This window comes from Schistocerca americana, chromosome 3 (genome assembly GCF_021461395.2).
Source record: "Schistocerca americana isolate TAMUIC-IGC-003095 chromosome 3, iqSchAmer2.1, whole genome shotgun sequence".
NCBI classification, from domain to species: Eukaryota; Metazoa; Arthropoda; class Insecta; order Orthoptera; family Acrididae; genus Schistocerca; species Schistocerca americana.
In genome coordinates this window covers 902,977,224-902,995,792 of record NC_060121.1, presented here as the reverse complement: position 1 = coordinate 902,995,792, position 18,569 = coordinate 902,977,224, and the positions used below count along the sequence as shown (strand labels likewise).

Genomic DNA, 18,569 nt, shown 5'->3' with positions numbered 1-18,569 from the left:
GACACAGAAGCGTTTTTCACGCTGCCGTAGTAGCAGGTGTACATACATGACTCATTGGTTAAGACACAAGTGGCGCTTTCTTTCACAGCCTCCGGCTCCAATACTGCGGGCTGTATAGCAACGAATGTTATCGCGCATTAACTCGCGACGTTAAAAGGCCATCGGTCACTGCGTTGTCCATGGTGAGAGGTACTGCTTAAAATTTCGTATTTGTGCCACACTCTTGACACTGTGGACCTCAGAATATATAATTCCCTAACCAAAACCGAAGTTAAATCTCTCATGTATCTAGCTCAAACTATCATTCCGCTTTCACGGTCTGTTAATTTCCGTCGTGCCTCCATAAACAAGTCCAAAACCTTTGAACATGGATACAAATGACAGCTCCGCCAATGCACTGTCCTTTTATACCTTGTGTACGCGATACTACAGCCATCTGTATTTGTGCATATCGCTTTCTCGTGAGCCTCGGTGTGCTCTTTGAAAATTGACAACACGATCGTACTGTGTAAAGTGAGCTCTCATTCAGTTTTTATTGCACATAAATGTCAGAATCAGGTTGTGTACATTACTTTTTATCAAAATACAGGTTATACACGGAATGTGCCATAGTGGCAGCTTCGACTGCTCCGGTCCGCACGTGATAGCACAGAAGCCAGTCACAGTGCTGGTACGGGCCGCAGTGATGCAGCTGGTGCCGGTGGTTGTCAGGTTTCTGTCGTCTCTCAGCTGCAGCCGCGCTTCGCCCTCAGCGTCAGGATGAGCACTGCCAACAGCCTGAAGCTGACCAACAGGCACACCAGGCCGATCATGTCGCACATGAAGTCGCCCTGCAAACATACCCAAGTAGCATGCTGTGAAGTCTTGCAGTGAGCATAAGGCTGAAACAAGTCTATCAACATACACTCCTGGAAATGGAAAAAAGAACACATTGGCACCGGTGTGTCAGACCCACCATACTTGCTCCGGACACAGCGAGAGGGCTGTACAAGCAATGATCACACGCACGGCACAGCGGACACACCAGGAACCGCGGTGTTGGCCGTCGAATGGCGCTAGCTGCGCAGCATTTGTGCACCGCCGCCGTCAGTGTCAGCCAGTTTGCCGTGGAATACGGAGCTCCATCGCAGTCTTTAACACCGGTAGCATGCCGCGACAGCGTGGACGTGAACCGTATGTGCAGTTGACGGACTTTGAGCGAGGGCGTATAGTGGGCATGCGGGAGGCCGGGTGGACGTACCGCCGAATTGCTCAACACGTGGGGCGTGAGGTCTCCACAGTACATCGATGTTGTCGCCAGTGGTCGGCGGAAGGTGCACGTGCCCGTCGACCTGGGACCGGACCGCAGCGACGCACGGATGCATGCCAAGACCGTAGGATCCTACGCAGTGCCGTAGGGGACCGCACCGCCACTTCCCAGCAAATTAGGGACACTGTTGCTCCTGGGGTATCGGCGAGGACCATTCGCAACCGTCTCCATGAAGCTGGGCTACGGTCCCGCACACCGTTAGGCCGTCTTCCGCTCACGCCCCAACATCGTGCAGCCCGCCTCCAGTGGTGTCGCGACAGGCGTGAATGGAGGGACGAATGGAGACGTGTCGTCTTCAGCGATGAGAGTCGCTTCTGCCTTGGTGCCAATGATGGTCGTATGCGTGTTTGGCGCCGTGCAGGTGAGCGCCACAATCAGGACTGCATACGACCGAGGCACACAGGGCCAACACCCGGCATCATGGTGTGGGGAGCGATCTCCTACACTGGCCGTACACCACTGGTGATCGTCGAGGGGACACTGAATAGTGCACGGTACATCCAAACCGTCATCGAACCCATCGTTCTACCATTCCTAGACCGGCAAGGGAACTTGCTGTTCCAACAGGACAATGCACGTCCGCATGTATCCCGTGCCACCCAACGTGCTCTAGAAGGTGTAAGTCAACTACCCTGGCCAGCAAGATCTCCGGATCTGTCCCCCATTGAGCATGTTTGGGACTGGATGAAGCGTCGTCTCACGCGGTCTGCACGTCCAGCACGAACGCTGGTCCAACTGAGGCGCCAGGTGGAAATGGCATGGCAAGCCGTTCCACGGGACTACATCCAGCATCTCTACCATCGTCTCCATGGGAGAATAGCAGCCTGCATTGCTGCGAAAGGTGGATATACACTGTACTAGTGCCGACATTGTGCATGCTCTGTTGCCTGTGTCTATGTGCCTGTGGTTCTGTCAGTGTGATCATGTGATGTATCTAACCCCAGGAATGTGTCAATAAAGTTTCCCCTTCCTGGGACAATGAATTCACGGTGTTCTTATTTCAATTTCCATTAGTGTAGTTTCGCATTGTAATGTTCTCTCAGCACTGGAGACCCCAGGTATGTGGTAGTAACAGACCTCTGGAAGGCTGAGGAGCTCTTATACACAAATATTGTGCCTTGCACTTGTGATTTAGGTTTGCATTAGCTGATCAGTGTTCGCTGGACTGCCTTGCTTATGTATGTGGAAGACATCTGAGGAGGAAAGTTGTTTATCTGTGGAGAGGGTGAGCTTTGAAAGAAGGAGGATCGTTGGTTGAGAGGGGAGGGGGCTGACGCACGGAGACGGATGGACACTGGACTTATGAGGAAAGAGCTGTGCCTAGAGAGTGAGGCGGTGTGTACTCGATGGAAGCTACGCTGGCAAGAGCTGTTAACTTCGTGCGCAGAGAAAGTAAGAAGTACGATGACTAAAGGCAGAAAGCAGCGCATGTAACGTCTCACAGGTGGCCATATAGATGAAGTGTTAATGCAGTCACTGGGTTACTGGAAAACTTGCATTTCTAACCACTGAATTTGCATGCACGCAAAGTAATGTCATTTCGCTACTGTGTTACACCGTGATGCAAAGTTGATAATCGGATGCTATGTACCGGCATGTAAATGATCGGCAGCGGGATGCAGGCATATTGTAATTCTGTTCATTTCATGTTGGAGACAAGTGAGAACTTTTGGGATATGAGGAGGCCAATAACAACAGCAGTGAACGGTCAGAAGTTGAGAGGAATATCCGGTCACTGGGAATCGCAGACAGAGCCTTGACCCGTAGCTGGCGGCTTTTTCTTTTGATGAAGGGTGTTAGGGCCAGACAGACCGACACTCGCTATTTTTACTACGGCTGGGGGCCGTTTTCTTCCAAAAACCTCAAGTTTTCGGCAGGAACGCGCCATCTTGGTGCCACATCTGTTCTATGGTTTCGGACGTCTAGGAGAAATGATCGTCGAGCTCCACAGAACAGCCGGCGGAACGGCGCCATACGTAGCACCGTATTAATTAAATAATCTGATTCCGTTGGCACCCGCCGCTAGAAAGGTTCCCACGCAAAGTTGTGGCGGAAGCTGTGATGGGCTGCTCGACTGTTATGGATGAACACATTTACAAACACCGTCGGGCATTGGCGGGAAGGAACGGTGTTGTCGCCAACCTGTTGACAGAGTACGGTTGTGGGAGTCTATACTATTTTGTTCTAAGGCCGCAGTGCTCGAAAGCTTTGTTTATCTGCGGCGATTAGTCTAGTTCTTTACAGGCAGAGCTGTCGCTCTCTGGGCGCGGGGTGGAAGAGAGAGTTTGTTTCTGACCGCCACAGGAGTCGGTCGCGTACTTTGCCGCCCTTGCTGCAGAGTAATTTCATCCGTCGTTTCACTTGTCCGGCCAACCGGACAGACACCTAGATGTTTTCGTGCACGTGCTTCGATCGACCTCCAAGGCGGAACTCATCTCTATGCATCCCAACGACCACGAGTAGCAGCCGTCATCAGCTAGCCGCCTTGTGCCGAACTGTCGGTAATACATCTGCACCCTCGTGGCTACTAGGCGAATCACTCTTATGTGCCTGGCAAAGAAGACATCGAACCACATTCACAATAATTCTCTGTTACTCCACTGTCGAACAGTGCCCGGAAAATACGCACACGTATAACTTTCCGAGTGAATCTGATTACCCTTATTATATTCCAATGGTAGTTTTTCCGTTCGTAGGTCACCGCCAACAAAATATTTTCGCTTTCGGAGGAGAAAGTTGGTGACTGAAATTTCCTGAGAAGATCCCGCCGCAAAGAGAAATGCCTTTAATAGTGCCCTTCCCAAACCCTGTATCATATCCGTGGCTCTCTCTCCCCTATTTCTCGATAACACAAAACGTGCTGCTCGTCACTGAATTTTCGCGATGTACTCTGTTAATCTTATCTGCTAAGGATCCCGCACCCGCAGCAGCACTCCTAAAGAGGACGGACAAGAGTAGTTTAGGAAGCCTCTTTAACAGTTATGTTGCATCTTCTAACTGTCCTGCCAATAAAACGCAGTCTTTGGTTCGCCATCCCCACAACATTTTTGTTGTTGTTGTGATCTTTCCAATTTAACTTGTTCGTAACTGCAATTGCTAGGCCGGCCGGTGTGGCCGAGCGGTTCTAGGCGCTTCAGTCTGTAACCGCGTAACCACTACGGTCACTGGCTCGAATCCTGCCTCGGGCATGGATGTGTGTGATGTCCTTAGGTTAGTTAGGTATAAGTAGTTCTAAGTTCTAGGGGACTGATGACCTCAGATGTTAAGTTCCATAGTACTCAGAGCATTTTTTGCAATTGATAGGTATTTTGTTGAATTTACGGCATTTAGATATAACTGATTTACCGTTCAACCGAAGTTTAACGAATTCCTTTTAGCACTGATATAGAGGAATTTTCATTATTTAGGGTCAATTCCCACTTTTCGCACCATACAGATACCTTATCTAAATAGTTTTGTACTTATTTTCTGACGAATTTGCTAGACAATACACGACAGCATCATCTGCAGACAACGTAAGGCAGCTGTTCAGATTGTCTCCTAAATCGTTTCTATAGATAAGGAGCAGCCAGATGTCTATAAGACCACTTTTCGGATCACCAGAAATTACTTCTGTTTCAATAGATGACTTTCCGCCAATTACTACGAACTATGAACTCTCTGACAGGAAATCACGAATCCTGTCGCACTGGTGAGATTGGACTGGGACTTTAAAGTAGGATGTGAGCTGAATTTCAAGAAAAGCAACAAAAGAGTAATGGAATGTGGTCAAATTAAATCAGACGATGCTGAAGGAATTACATTAGGAAACGAGACACTTAAACTAGTAGATAAGTTTTGGTATTTGGCAGAAAAATAACTGATGATGGCCGGGATAGAGAGGATATAAAATGTAGACTGGCAATGGCAAGAAAATCGTTTCTAATGAAGAAGAACTTGTTAACATCAAGTATAGATTTAAGTGTCACGAAGCCTTTTCTGGAAGTTTCTTTATGAACTGTAGCCATATATGAAAGTGAAACATGGACGCGAAAAGGTTCAGACAAGAAGACAATAGAAGCTTTTGAAAAGTAGAGCTGCACAGTAATGCTGAAGATAAGATGGGTAGATCATGTAACTGGTGAGGAAGTACTGAACTTAACTGGGGAACAAACAAATTTATGCTACAACATGGCTAAAAGAAGGGATCGGGTGGGTAGGACCTACTCTGAGATATCAATGGGTCACCAGTTTAGTACTAGAGTGAACTGTGGGGAGTAAAAATCATAGCGAAAGATCAAGGGATGAATACAGTAAGCAGATTCAGAAGTAAGTAGGTTGCAGTAATTACTTGGAGATGAAGAGGCTTGCACAGGATAGGGTAACATGGAGAGCTGCATCAAATCAGTCTTCGGACTATAAACCACAACCTCAATAACTGAGACGATATTCCATAAGCACGCAATCTTATTACAAGCCAGCTGTGAGGTATCATGCAAAAAGCCTGGAAATCATTTGTCGATAGCACTGAACACATAGTGTGAGTAAAGGGCTAGTGGTGTTTCACAAGAATGATGTTTTCTAAATCCGTTTTGACGTTGTGGCAATAGACCGTTCTTTTCGAAATACTTCATACTGTTCGAACACAATATGTGTTCCAGAACCGTTCTGCATAACGCTCATCATCATATGAGCTGTAATATAGTGGATACCACTATTGACTTTCTTTAATATCGGTGTGACTTGTGCAAGTTTCCAGTCTTTGGGTTCGGATATTTCGTCGAGCGATCGGTTGTATATGATTGTTAAGTATGGAGTTATTGCATCAGTATACTCTGAAAGGAACCTAACTGATAAATGATTATTAAGTATAGAGCTATTGCATCAGCATACTCTGAAACGAACATAACACAGTCTGGACCGGAAGACTTGCATCTATTAAGTGATTAAAGTTGCTTCGCTACTCCGAGGATATCTACATCCAAATTACTCATGTTGGCAGCTGTTCTTGATTATGATTCTGAAGTATTCACTTCGTTTTCTTTGGCGAAGGACTTTCTGAAGGCGTGTTTAGTAACCTTGCTTTAGGAGCACTGTTATGAACAGTATTTCCATTACTATCGCGCAGAGAAGGCATTGACTTTGTCTTACCGCTAGCACACTTTTCATACGACAAGAATCTCTTTGGCCATTCTGACAGGTTTCGAGGCAAACTTCGATGCAGAAACTATTAGAAGCATCTCACATTGCAGTCCGCACTGAATTTCGAGCTTCTGTAAAGAATCGCCAATCTTGGGGGTTTTGCGTTCCTTTAAGTTGGTCATGCTTTTTCGTTGTTTCTACAACAGTGTTCTGACATGTTTTATGTTGTTGTTGTGGTCTTCAGTCCTGAGACTGGTTTGATGCAGCTCTCCATGCTACTCTATCCTGTGCAAGCTTCTTCATCTCCCAGTACCTACTGCAACCTACATCCTTCTGAATCTGCTTAGTGTACTCATCTCTTGGTCTCCCTCTACGATTTTTACCCTCCACTCTGCCCTCCAATGCTAAATTTGTGATCCCTTGATGCCTCAAAACATGTCCTACCAACCGGTCCCTTCTTCTAGTCAAGTTGTGCCACAAACTTCTCTTCTCCCCAATCCTATTCAATACCTCCTCATTAGTTATGTGATCTACCCACCTTATCTTCAGCATTCCTCTGTAGCACCACATTTCGAGAGCTTCTATTCTCTTCTTGTCCAAACTAGTTACCGTCCATGTTTCACTTCCATACATGGCTACACTCCATACAAATACTTTCAGAAACGACTTCCTGACACTTAAATCTATACTCGATGTTAACAAATGTCTCTTCTTCAGAAACGATTTCCTTGCCATTGCCAGTCTACATTTTATATCCTCTCTACTTCGACCATCATCAGTTATTTTACTCCCTAAATAGCAAAACTCCTTTACTACTTTAAGTGTCTCATTTCCTAATCTAATTCCCTCAGCATCACCCGATTTAATTTGACTACATTCTATTATCCTCGTTTTGCTTTTGTTGATGTTCATCTTATATCCTCCTTTCAAGGAACTGTCCATTCCGTTCAACTGCTCTTCCAAGTCCTTTGCTGTATCTGACAGAATTACAATGTCATCGGCGAACCTCAAAGTTTTTACTTCTTCTCCATGAATTTTAATACCTACTCCGAATTTTTCATTTGTTTCCTTTACTGCTTGCTCAATATACAGATTGAATAACATCGGGGAGAGGCTACAACCCTGTCTTACTCCTTTCCCAACCACTACTTCCCTTTCATGCCCCTCGACTCTTATACCTGCCATCTGGTTTCTTTACAAATTGTAAATAGCCTTTCGCTCCCTGTATTTTACCCCTGCCACCTTCAGAATTTGAAAGAGAGTATTCCAGTTAACATTGTCAAAAGCTTTCTCTAAGTCTACAAATGCTAGAAACGTAGGTTTGCCTTTTCTTAATCTCTCTTCTAAGATAAGTCGTAAGGTTAGTATTGCCTCACGTGTTCCAACATTTCTACGGAATCCAAACTGATCTTCCCCGAGGTCCGCTTCTACCAGTTTTCCCATTCGTCTGTAAAGAATTCGCGTTAGTATTTTGCAGGTGTGACTTATTAAACTGATAGTTCGGTAATTTTCACATCTGTCAACACCTGCTTTCTTTGGGATTGGAATTATTATATTCTTCTTGATGTCTGAGGTTATTTCGCCTGTCTCATACGTCGTGCTCACCAGATGGTAGAGTTTTGTTATGACTGGCTCTCCCAAGGCCATCAGTAGTTCTAATGGAATGTTGTCTACTCCCGGGGCCTTGTTTTGACTCAGGTCTTTCAGTGCTCTGTCAAACTCTTCACGCAGTATCTTATCTCCCATGTCGTCTTCATCTACATCCTCTTCCATTTCCATAATATTGTCCTCAAGTACATCGCCCTTGTATAAACCCTCTATATACTCCTTCCACCTTTCTGCCTTCCCTTCTTTGCTTAGAACTGGGTTGCCATCTGAGCTCTTGATATTCATACAAGTGGTTCTCTTCTCTCCAAAGACCTCTTTAATTTTCCTGTAGGCAGTATCTATCTGACCCCTAGAGAGACAAGCCTCTACATCCTTACATTTGTCCTCTATCCATCCCTGCTTAGCCATTTTGCACTTCCTGTCGATCTCATTTTTGAGACGTTTGTATTCCTTTTTACCTGCTTCATTTACTGCATTTTTATATTTTCTCCTTTCATCAATTAAATTAAATATTTCTTCTGTTATCCAAGGATTTCTGTTAGCCCTCGTCTTTTTACCTACTTGATCCTCTGCTACCTTCACTACTTCATCCCTCAGAGCTACCCATTCTTCTTCTACTGTATTTCTTTCCCCCATTCCTGTCAATTGTTCCCTTGTGCTCTCCCTGAAACTCTCTACAACCTCTGGTTCTCTCAGTTTATCCAGGTCCCATCTCCTTAAATTCCCATCTTTTTGCAGTTTCTTCAGTTTCAATTTGCAGTTCCCTGGAAATGTCTTACAATTTAAAACCTGGTTCCTAAATCTTTGTCTTACCATTATATAATCTATCAGATACGTTTTAGTATCTCCAGGATTCTTCCGGGTATACAACCTTCTTTTATGATTCTTGAACCAAGTGTTAGCTATGATTAAGTTATGCTCTGTGCAAAATTCTGCAAGGCGGCTTCCTCTTTCATTTCTTTCCCCCAATCCATATTCACCTAATATGTTTCCTTCTCTCCCTTTTCCAATTGACGAATTCCAGTCACCCATGACGATTAGATTTTCGTCTCCATTCACTACCTGAATAATTTCTTTTATCTCTTCATACATTTCATCAATTTCTTCATCATCTGCAGAGCTAGTTGGCATATAAACTTGTACTACTGTAGTAGGCATGGGCTTCGTGTCTATCTTGGCCACAATAATGCTTTCACTATGCTGTTGGTAGTAGCTTACGCGCACTTCTATTTTTTTATTCATTATTAAACCTACTCCTGCATTACCCCTATTTGATTTTGTATTTATAACCCTGTATTCACCTGACCAAAAGTCTTGTTCCTCCTGCCACCGAACTTCACTAATTGCCACTATATCTAACTTTAACCTATCCATTTCCCTTTTTAAATTTTCTAACCTACCTGCCCGATTAAGGGATCTGACATTCCACGCTCCGATCCGTAGAACGTCAGTTTTCTTTCTCCTGATAACGACGTCCTCTTGAGTAGTCCCCGCCCGGAGATCCGAATGGGGGACTATTTTACCTCCGGAATATATTACCCAAGAGGACGCCATCATCATTTAATCATACAGTAATGCCGTGGGGAATCAGTTCCGTCATTTGTTAAATCATTTGGTATAAAGCTCTCAATTTCTGTCGATACAAGTTCTTTGAATTCAAGCCACATCTGGTCTACATTCACATTGTTATTTTGGAAGGAGTGGAAACTGTCTATTAAGAAGGCTTTAAGCGAATTGTTATCTGCTTCTTTAAACAGATATATTTTTCGTTTGTATGTGGGGGTTTTGGAAATAACAGTTGTCGTTATCGCTACGACAAATCTTTGTTCACTAATCCCTGCATCCGTTTTGATGCTTGTTGTCAGTTCGGATTATTTGTTGCTAAGAGGTCAAGTGTGTTTTCACAACCGTTCAGCATGCAGTTCAGCTTATGAACTAATAGCTCAATGTAATTTTCACGGAATGCGATTAGCACAATTTCGGATGATGTATCATGCATGCCTCCGGATTTAAATATGTATTTCTGCCACCATATTGAGGGTAAGTTGAAGTCACTATCAACTATAATTGTATGAGTCGGGTACGTGTTTGAAATTACCTCATGTTTTCTTTGAACCTTTGAGCAATAGTATTACCTAACGTGGGTCGTCGGTAAAGGAATCCAATTATTTTATTGCGGTTCTAAGAATGACCTCTACCCGCACTAGCTCACAGGAACTATCTACATAAACTACTTCTAACAGCAACAAAACACGCCACCACCAGCTGTATGCAGCTTATCCTTTCTAATCACTGTTTGGTCCTTAGCGAAAATTTTGGCAGGACGTATCTGCGGAGTTAGCCAGCTATCAGTGCCTATAACGAATTGATATTCATTGCTTTCTATTAGCACTTGCAGCACTGCTACTTTCCCAGTTGCGACATGTAGAGTTTCAGTTAACTTTTTAACCACCCAGGTTTCCCAGCTGTTGCAGCTGTAGAACGACTTTGCCTGCTTAGGTGATAACGTGGAACTGTAATTGATTACCCATTTGTCGATCGATATTATGCATTTCATCTGTTGTCTTTGCTTTCTTAGTCTCATAGTAGACAAGCACACTAGATTATGCAGTGCCGTTTATACTAGGTTCTTGCGAATACGTCTGTCACATGAGGACTGCTTACATGTTTGGCTTGCGTTCATATACATGATGGTTCCTTGTACGAATTCATGATACATTTTGTGGCCATATAAAGAAAATAAATGTAATTGTGATTTTTGGGATGGTATTTATCTTCTAATCAGTCACACTCACCAGAATCCTTTCCCATCATCATTTCTGGAGGGAAACTTGGATCAATTTAGTTAATGAATGAAATGTATGGGACACTAGTCACCCCATAAGGGATTTAGACCAGGGCCGTTAGAAGACTACGGTACATACCCCGTACAGATTAAATATGAAGCCCTTGGGTGTGATTTGCATAAAGTAGTGATTTAGTCCTGTAACTTATACATTAGTCCTGTAACTTATACATCAGTTAAGGGTCCCATGACAGCTAACATGCGGCTAGTTTCCAGTGTGTTTGGTAACTATGTAGTTTGTTAACCATGAACAACAAATCCTTTCATATAAGTAAATGGGTTTGGTAAATGTTGCATTTTTGTGCCACAAACAATAAATCCTTTCGAACATCTCTAACGAAGGATTTTTGGATCCATGCCCATATGAACTTTTTCTAATGATAACATGACAGTAATATATCCTTAAAGTTTGTGACATATTTTTGTACACCATGAATAACGGTCACCGTGAATGTGGAGGATACAGCTCGGTATCTGGGGTTAATATTATATTCCTGCAAGATATAGTGTCAACAGCAAACACATAAGATGGAGACTGGGTCTGAATGCCTGTGCAGACATTTTTTCAGAAATACATAAGCATATGCTTTGATCTTTTTTTTGTATCATACGTAGCCCAACGATAACCATTTCACTGATTTTCACTCTCTGTATACCTGATTGCCATAGGAGAGGTAACAATATATTTCAAAGTATGAAGGCTTTCACGACCGGATGACATATCTTCTGGTAAACCTTCCCGGATGTAAGGTCATGGTCCATGAAACTCTTCAGCTCCTAACGTTTCGTCCAGAGCTGCGCTGGACATCTTCAGAGGATTGTTTCTCCTCCGGTGAGTCTTGCCGACTGACTCACCGGAGGAGAAACAACCCTCTGAAGATGTCCAGCGCAGCTCTGGACGAAACGTTAGGAGCTGAAGAGTTTCATGGACCACGACCTTACATCCCGGAAGGTTTACCAGAAAATATATTTCAACTTTCGTGGTCAGACGGATGTTGTTGGCTGTTCTTGGACCCTCCACGGACTCGAGACTGTCGCTGATCGAACAGTATGTAGAACAAAACCAATAACAGCCTTAGGTCAATCAGTTACTGCTTATTTTTCTTTATGCTACCCGTTTACGCACTTCACTGGTGCCGTCCTCAGGTCCCTTAAATTAGAACATCAACAAGTATACAGTGTGTGTCTGGTGTAAAACAGAAGATACTAATACAGGTACGACGCAGGACCAGCAAAGGAGATAAACAACGCAAAATGTGCAACAAAGAGCTTTACTGGTATTGTTTTGAATCTGTATAATTATCTTGTGTTATGTATCAGACACACACTACATTACGCTGAGGTGACAAAAGTCACGGGCTAGCGATAGGCACGGATACAAATGATGGTAATATCGTGAAAACAAGAAACAAAAGAGCAGTACATTGGCGGATCTGTCATTTGTACTCACGTATTTCATGTAAAAAGGTTTGTGACATGATTGTAGCCACACGACGAGAATTAACAGACTTTGGACACGGAATAGTAAGTGGAGCTAGACGCTTGGGACATCCCATTTCGGAAATCATTAGGGAATTCAATATTCAGGGATACACAGTGTCACGAATCTGCCAGTAATATCAAATTTCAAGCATTAGCTCTCACCACGGGCAACGCAGTGGCCGGGGCCTTCACATAACGACAGAGAGCAGCGGCGTTTGCCTGGAGTTGTCAAGATTAACAGACAAGTAAGACAGCGAGAAATAGGAGCAGCAATCAATGTGGCACGTATGACGGAGAATTTTGGGCATTAATGTGCTATGGCAGCGCACGACCGACGCGAATGCCATTGTTAACAGAACGACATCGACTGCGTCACCTCTCCTGATTTCGTAACCATATCGATTGGACCCTAGGTTACTGGTGAACCGCGGCCAGCTCACGTGTATCCCACCTTCACCTGCTAAGAGCTGATGGTAGGTTTCGATTGTGACGCAGACCACACGAATCCACGGACGAAAATTGTCAACAAGGCATCGTGCAAGCTGTGGTGGTTCCATAATGGTGTGGGCTGCGTTTAAATGGAGCTGAATCGATCAATGTCTGAAAATATCATGTTCGGCCACTTGGAGACCTTTTCAGTCATTCGTGGACTTCACGTCCCCAAGCAACGATGGAATTTTTGTGGGTGACAATGCGCCATGTCACCGGGCCACAATTGTTCGCGATTGGCTGGAAGAACGATCTGAACAATTCGAGTGAATGATTTGACCATATGGATATCTTGCCATGAAACCCATCGAGTATTTATGGGACGTAACCGAGAGGTCAGCTGGTGCAGAAAATCCAGCATGACACTTGTGCAATTTTTGGCGGCTTTAGACGGAGCATGGTTCAGTATTTCTGCAGGGTACTTACTTGTTGAGCTCATGCCATAGCAATTTGCTACACTGTGCCGGACAAAATGAGGCCCGACATGGTATTAGGAGGTATTCCACTACTTTTGTAACCTTAGTGTATATTCTTTTTGATGTTCTAAAATACAGGGGCATGAGGGTGGCACCAGTGAAGTGCCGAAACTGGTAGCTGAAAGAAAAATAAATAATAAATGGTTGAAATACAGCTGTTGTTTGTTTTTTGTTCTACATAATGTTGTTGTTGCGGGTATTTTAAAATTATTTACGCAAGCAACACATTAATTTTACTCCAGATGTTTCCATGCACTCACAGCGTTCTTGCAGCACTTCTTACTCGCCAATTACAGTGGACAAGAGCCTGTAGGAACGTGCAGATCTCCAGTGGTGCAAACGCAGAATGCACTGACCTCGTTGAAGTCGAACATTTCGAGCACGATGTGGCCGCTGGAGGGGCAGGTGTCGTTGACGGCGCCGGAGCAGTCGATGTGCTGCACTCCCGCCCACTGGTTGATGAACATCGCCTCGTTGCCGAACCGGAACCACGACAGCCACGTGAACCAGTCCAGCGCCCGCGGGACGGACCTGCGGCGCCAATACAACTCCTGCACTAGCATTCATCTACGAGAAATTTCGCTAACCAGATTTCCATGATATTATTGTTCTAGAAATCTCAATCCATTGAAACAATTTTAAAAATTAAAAAGATACTTCTAAATATGACTTATCCGTATTACTACTACTAGTATCTAAAGACATGATACTGTTTAACGTTGATACGAATATATATATATATATATATATATATATATATATATATATATATTTTGTGAGTCCGAAAATTAGCAGTAAATCGGTCAGGAACTTTTCTACAATTTCGTAATAACGTTAAGACAGTGAATGAACTTGAAAATTACCTGATTATTCAATTTATGATGTCTTCTTCTTTTTTTCTTCCCAAAACCTCTTTATTCTTTTACTCTGTTCGTGTTCTCTTTGTTCTGTCCATATTTTCCCCGGTCTCTCCCTTTCTTTAACTTAACGACAGCAGAGAACAATACATCTTATTCCCAACCCTTTTCAGTCGAAGAGTTAAATATGGCCCTGAACGATATAAAACCAGGAAAGGCCCCAGGGTTTGATGGGATTCACCCAGAATTTCTGCTCCACTGTGGTAAATTTGCAAGATTATGGCTTGCGCGATTCTTCTCTAACGTGTTGCAAACTGGAAAAATTCCGCACACTGTCAAAAAGGCTAAAATTGTTGCCATATTAAAACCGGGCAAACTGAGTGACCAACCTCAAAGCTACCGCCCAATCGCCTTACTCACCATGATCTATAAATTACCGGAGAGACTTATGTACAACAGAATGAGCGAATTCATCCTGGAGGCTGTACCGGTAGAACAGGCGGGCTTCCGGCCGAAAAGAAGCTGCACGGATCAGGTCCTCGCTCTAACAACCTACATCGAGGCGGGCTTCCAAAGACAGCAAAAAACATCAGTGGTATTTGTTGACCTGACGGCGGCGTTCGACACTGTCTGGAGACAGGGCCTGATTTATAAGCTCCTCTGCATCGTGCCATGTCTAAAAACGGCTAACCTTATCAACGAAATGCTCTGCAACAGACCATTCCAGGTTGTCATCGGTAACAACAGAAGTAAATTCATGAAACTTAATAATGACCTGCCCCAAGGTTCAGTACTGGCTCCACTGCTTTTCAGCATGTATATAGCCGATATGCCTAGGACGAGATCCAAAATGTTCGGATATGCGGACGACTGGACCTTGGCCACACAACACCGAGTGATGGAGGAAACTGAGATCACACTATCCAGCGATTTGACCACTCTAGGAAAATACTTCCGTGACTGGAGGCTCCAACCCAGCCCATCCAAAACAGAGGCCACTTGTTTCCACCTGAATAACAAATTAGCAATCAAAGAGCTCAAGATCCGCTTTGATGGCGGCATTCTTCCATATAATAGAACACCAAAGTATCTGGGCGTGACACTCGATAGAACATTGAGCTATAAACAACACCTTGTAAACACTGCTGAAAAAGTCAGAACTAGAAACAACATTGTCCAAAAGTTTTGTGGCACTACTTAGGGGTCCACTGCCTCCGTTCTGCGTAGCTCTGCACTAGGACTTGTCTATTCTGCAGCAGAGTACTGTTCCCCAATATGGTTAAATAGTGCTCACATCAAGAAGGTGGATGCAGTCTTGAACCAAACGATGAGGATTATCTCTGGAACGATCAGGTCAACTCCTGTCCAATGGCTGCCTGTATTGAGCCATATCCCGCCGCCACATTTGCGCAGAGAACACGCACTTGTCAGGGAGTGTCGAAAAATCCAAAATAGCCCAGATCTTCCTATCCACACCCTGAGTAATGGAATTGAGCAAAATAGATTGAAATCCAGACACCCCCCTCTCGCAAGTGCCAAAGATCTGGTAAAGAAGGCTTTTATTCTTGAGGACCGCTGGAGAGAAGAATGGGAGGAAAAGACACTGCCTCAGGTTAACACCTTATTGGGAACATCTAACAGACCTCGGGGCTTTGATTTGTCCCGCTAAATCTGGTCTACCCTTAACAGGATCAGGACGAGCCACGGCCGTTGTGCGGACTCCTTGTACAAATGGAGCATAGTGCCATCACCACAGTGCGACTGCGGCGCTGACAGGCAGACAATTCACCATATCGTGGTAGAATGCCCTCTGAGGGCCTACCCTGGGCCAACAAGGGACTTCATGGATGCGACTAACAGTGCAATCGATTATATTTCTAACCTAGATGTTTGTTTGTGATATTTAACTGTTTTGTGTGTTATGTACTTTTAGATTTTTCATACGTGATTTGTACTTGCCATACGCTAAATAAATTTAACTTCAAATTACGTGTTCATAATTTTGTTTCTGAATTGGTCTCTTTCGTCTATCATTTCTTTATTCACTCCTGCTTGTTTTAGGCCTTCTTCTATTGCATGAAACCAGTTTTTTTTTATTGAGGTGTTGACTACATCAAAAATCCTCTTAGTGAGTCTGGTGTTGTTCAGTCTGTGTATGTGCCCAAAGAATGTTAACTGACGTTATCTGATTATGTGTGTGAGTCTGTCTCTATCTTTGTACAGTTCTTTGGTTGGCATCTTCATCCACACACCATCTCTATGTATTGCTCCAATAATTTTTCGAAGGATTTTACGTTCTATCTTTTGTGTCTCTGTGATGCCTCATGTCCCGATTGTGGTCGTTTCTGATGCATAGAGGGCTTGTGGTAGTACAACTGTATTGTAGTGCGTGAGTTTCACCTGTTTTCAGATGTTTCCTTTATTGCAGTACGTCCATGTAAGTTTGTACGCTTTCTGAAGTTTTTCTGCTCGTTCTGCATTGGATGACTTGTTTGTAGTCCTATTTCTATGTATTCTTCAAGATACTTGAATTTTTCCACTCCGTTAACTCATCCGTATTTTGTGTGCATGAGTTGTGTATTGTTGTTCTTTCTTTCCATGTACTGTGTTTTCTCGTATGGTATCTGTAACCCTGTTTCTGGAGATACTTCATATAAATATTGTAGGGCTTCTCCTTGCGCTTTTTCTCTATTGTTACTGAGTATTGCCAAGTCATCTGCTAATGCTAGGCATTTATGATTGTGTTGTTTGCACGTGTTCTTCCTAACTGAATTCCTTTTATTTTTAGTTCCTACTGCTTATTAATTTTTTCCAGGACTATGTTGAATAGAAGTCGTGAGAGGCAATCTCCTTGTCTGGCCCCTGTATGTATCTCAAAAGACTCTGAGATTTCTCCCAAAATTTTATTTTGGATGTGGTGCCTGTCAGCGTCTGTTCTATCACTGCACTAGTTTTTCCGTCTATTCCATGTTCTTCTAGTGAGTCAAAGAGAGTCTGCCTGTCAATGGAGTTATATGCCTTAAGGTCCACTAAATGTAACTACAGTGTTGTTTTCCTGTCTGAGATTCAAGAGTGTTCGCAAGCTCCAAATTTGTTCAATTCTGGATCTTCCCATTCTGAACCCTGCCTGGCATTCACATAACTTTGTATCCACTTGTGGTTCAAGCCTGTTCAGTAACATCTTGGACAGAATTTTGTAAGTGACCGTTAATAATGAGATCCCTCTGTAATTATTAGGGACTGTCCTGCCTCCCTTTTTGTGGAATGGGTGAATCAGTGAGCATTTACATTTCAGTGGAATTTTCTCTGTACTTCATATTTCCAAGAGAATTTTATGAATTTTCTTTGTAATATTTTGGTCTGCGAGTTTCCAGATCTCAGCGATAATGCTATTTTCCCCTGGGGCTCTGTTGTTCTTTAGTTGCTTCAGAACCTCCTCTGCCTCTGTGATTGTAGGCGGCTTCGAGTCTGGGTTTGGTAGTGTTTTCGTGAAGTGCAGCTTGTCTTTGGGTTTCTCACAGTTGAGGAGTGTGTCAAAGTAACCTATAAGAATATTGAAATTTTCTTTAATGTTTGTTCCTAGAGATCCATTTGTCCTTCCTAAGCAGATATCTGGATGCTGTTAACCCATTATATTTTCCCTGAATATTCTGTAGAAATGACTCGTATTATTTTTCTTGAAGTCTTCCTCGATTTCATTTAGCTTATTTTTGTCGTAAGCCCTTTTCAAAGCTCTAATATCTTTCGAGGATTGCTTTTGGACATTGTGGAAATCCTGCCATGTTTCTGTTCTTCTGTTGCCACTAAACTTCTTCCATGTCTTAACTCTTCGTTCAACTTCCTGGTCACAAGTCGCATTCCACCATTTATGTTTGAGTTTCCTGGGAGGCTGACCCCAACGCATTGCTTTCTGAATTGTGTTCGCCAGGTGTGTCCAATTCTCTGTTGTTTTCTGATTAATTCCTTCATTAATTTTGTCTTTATATTTATATATATTTGCAAATATATAAAGACAAAATTAATGAAGCAATTAATCAGAATACTTCAGAGAATGTGCCCATATATATATATATATATATATATATATATATATATATATATATGGGCAAAATTTTTAGCAAAAGTCTCTAGGAGTCCTTCGCCGATTTATTTCAAAGGCTTTAAAACTTTACTCGATGCTGTAACATATATTACATAGATGTTAAACGTTGTTAGGAAAAAACGTGAAAACTTATTGAGTTATTTAATTCAAAATCTTACGCTATACTCTGATAAACAATTGGGCAAATATGGGATATATATCCATATATGTTTTTAACACGTGTGGTATACAAACATATAAGTGTAATGTATAAAGGGAAAACGTTGTTGGAAAAAATGTT

At 43.2% G+C, this 18,569-nt stretch overlaps 1 protein-coding gene across 1 annotated transcript in view; it reads right to left on the bottom strand.

Annotated features, from left to right (window-relative positions):
• Positions 1-502: 502 nt before the first annotated feature.
• LOC124606489 (protein white-like) overlaps positions 503-18,569 on the bottom strand; it is a 305,924-nt gene continuing 287,857 nt past the window's right edge. The window contains exons 11-12 of the mRNA XM_047138470.1: positions 13,687-13,861; positions 503-830 (exon numbers count right to left, since the gene is read on the bottom strand). Coding sequence (XP_046994426.1) covers positions 726-830; positions 13,687-13,861 — 280 coding nt within the window. The 3' untranslated portion in view covers positions 503-725. The remainder of the gene's footprint in view (positions 831-13,686; positions 13,862-18,569) is intronic.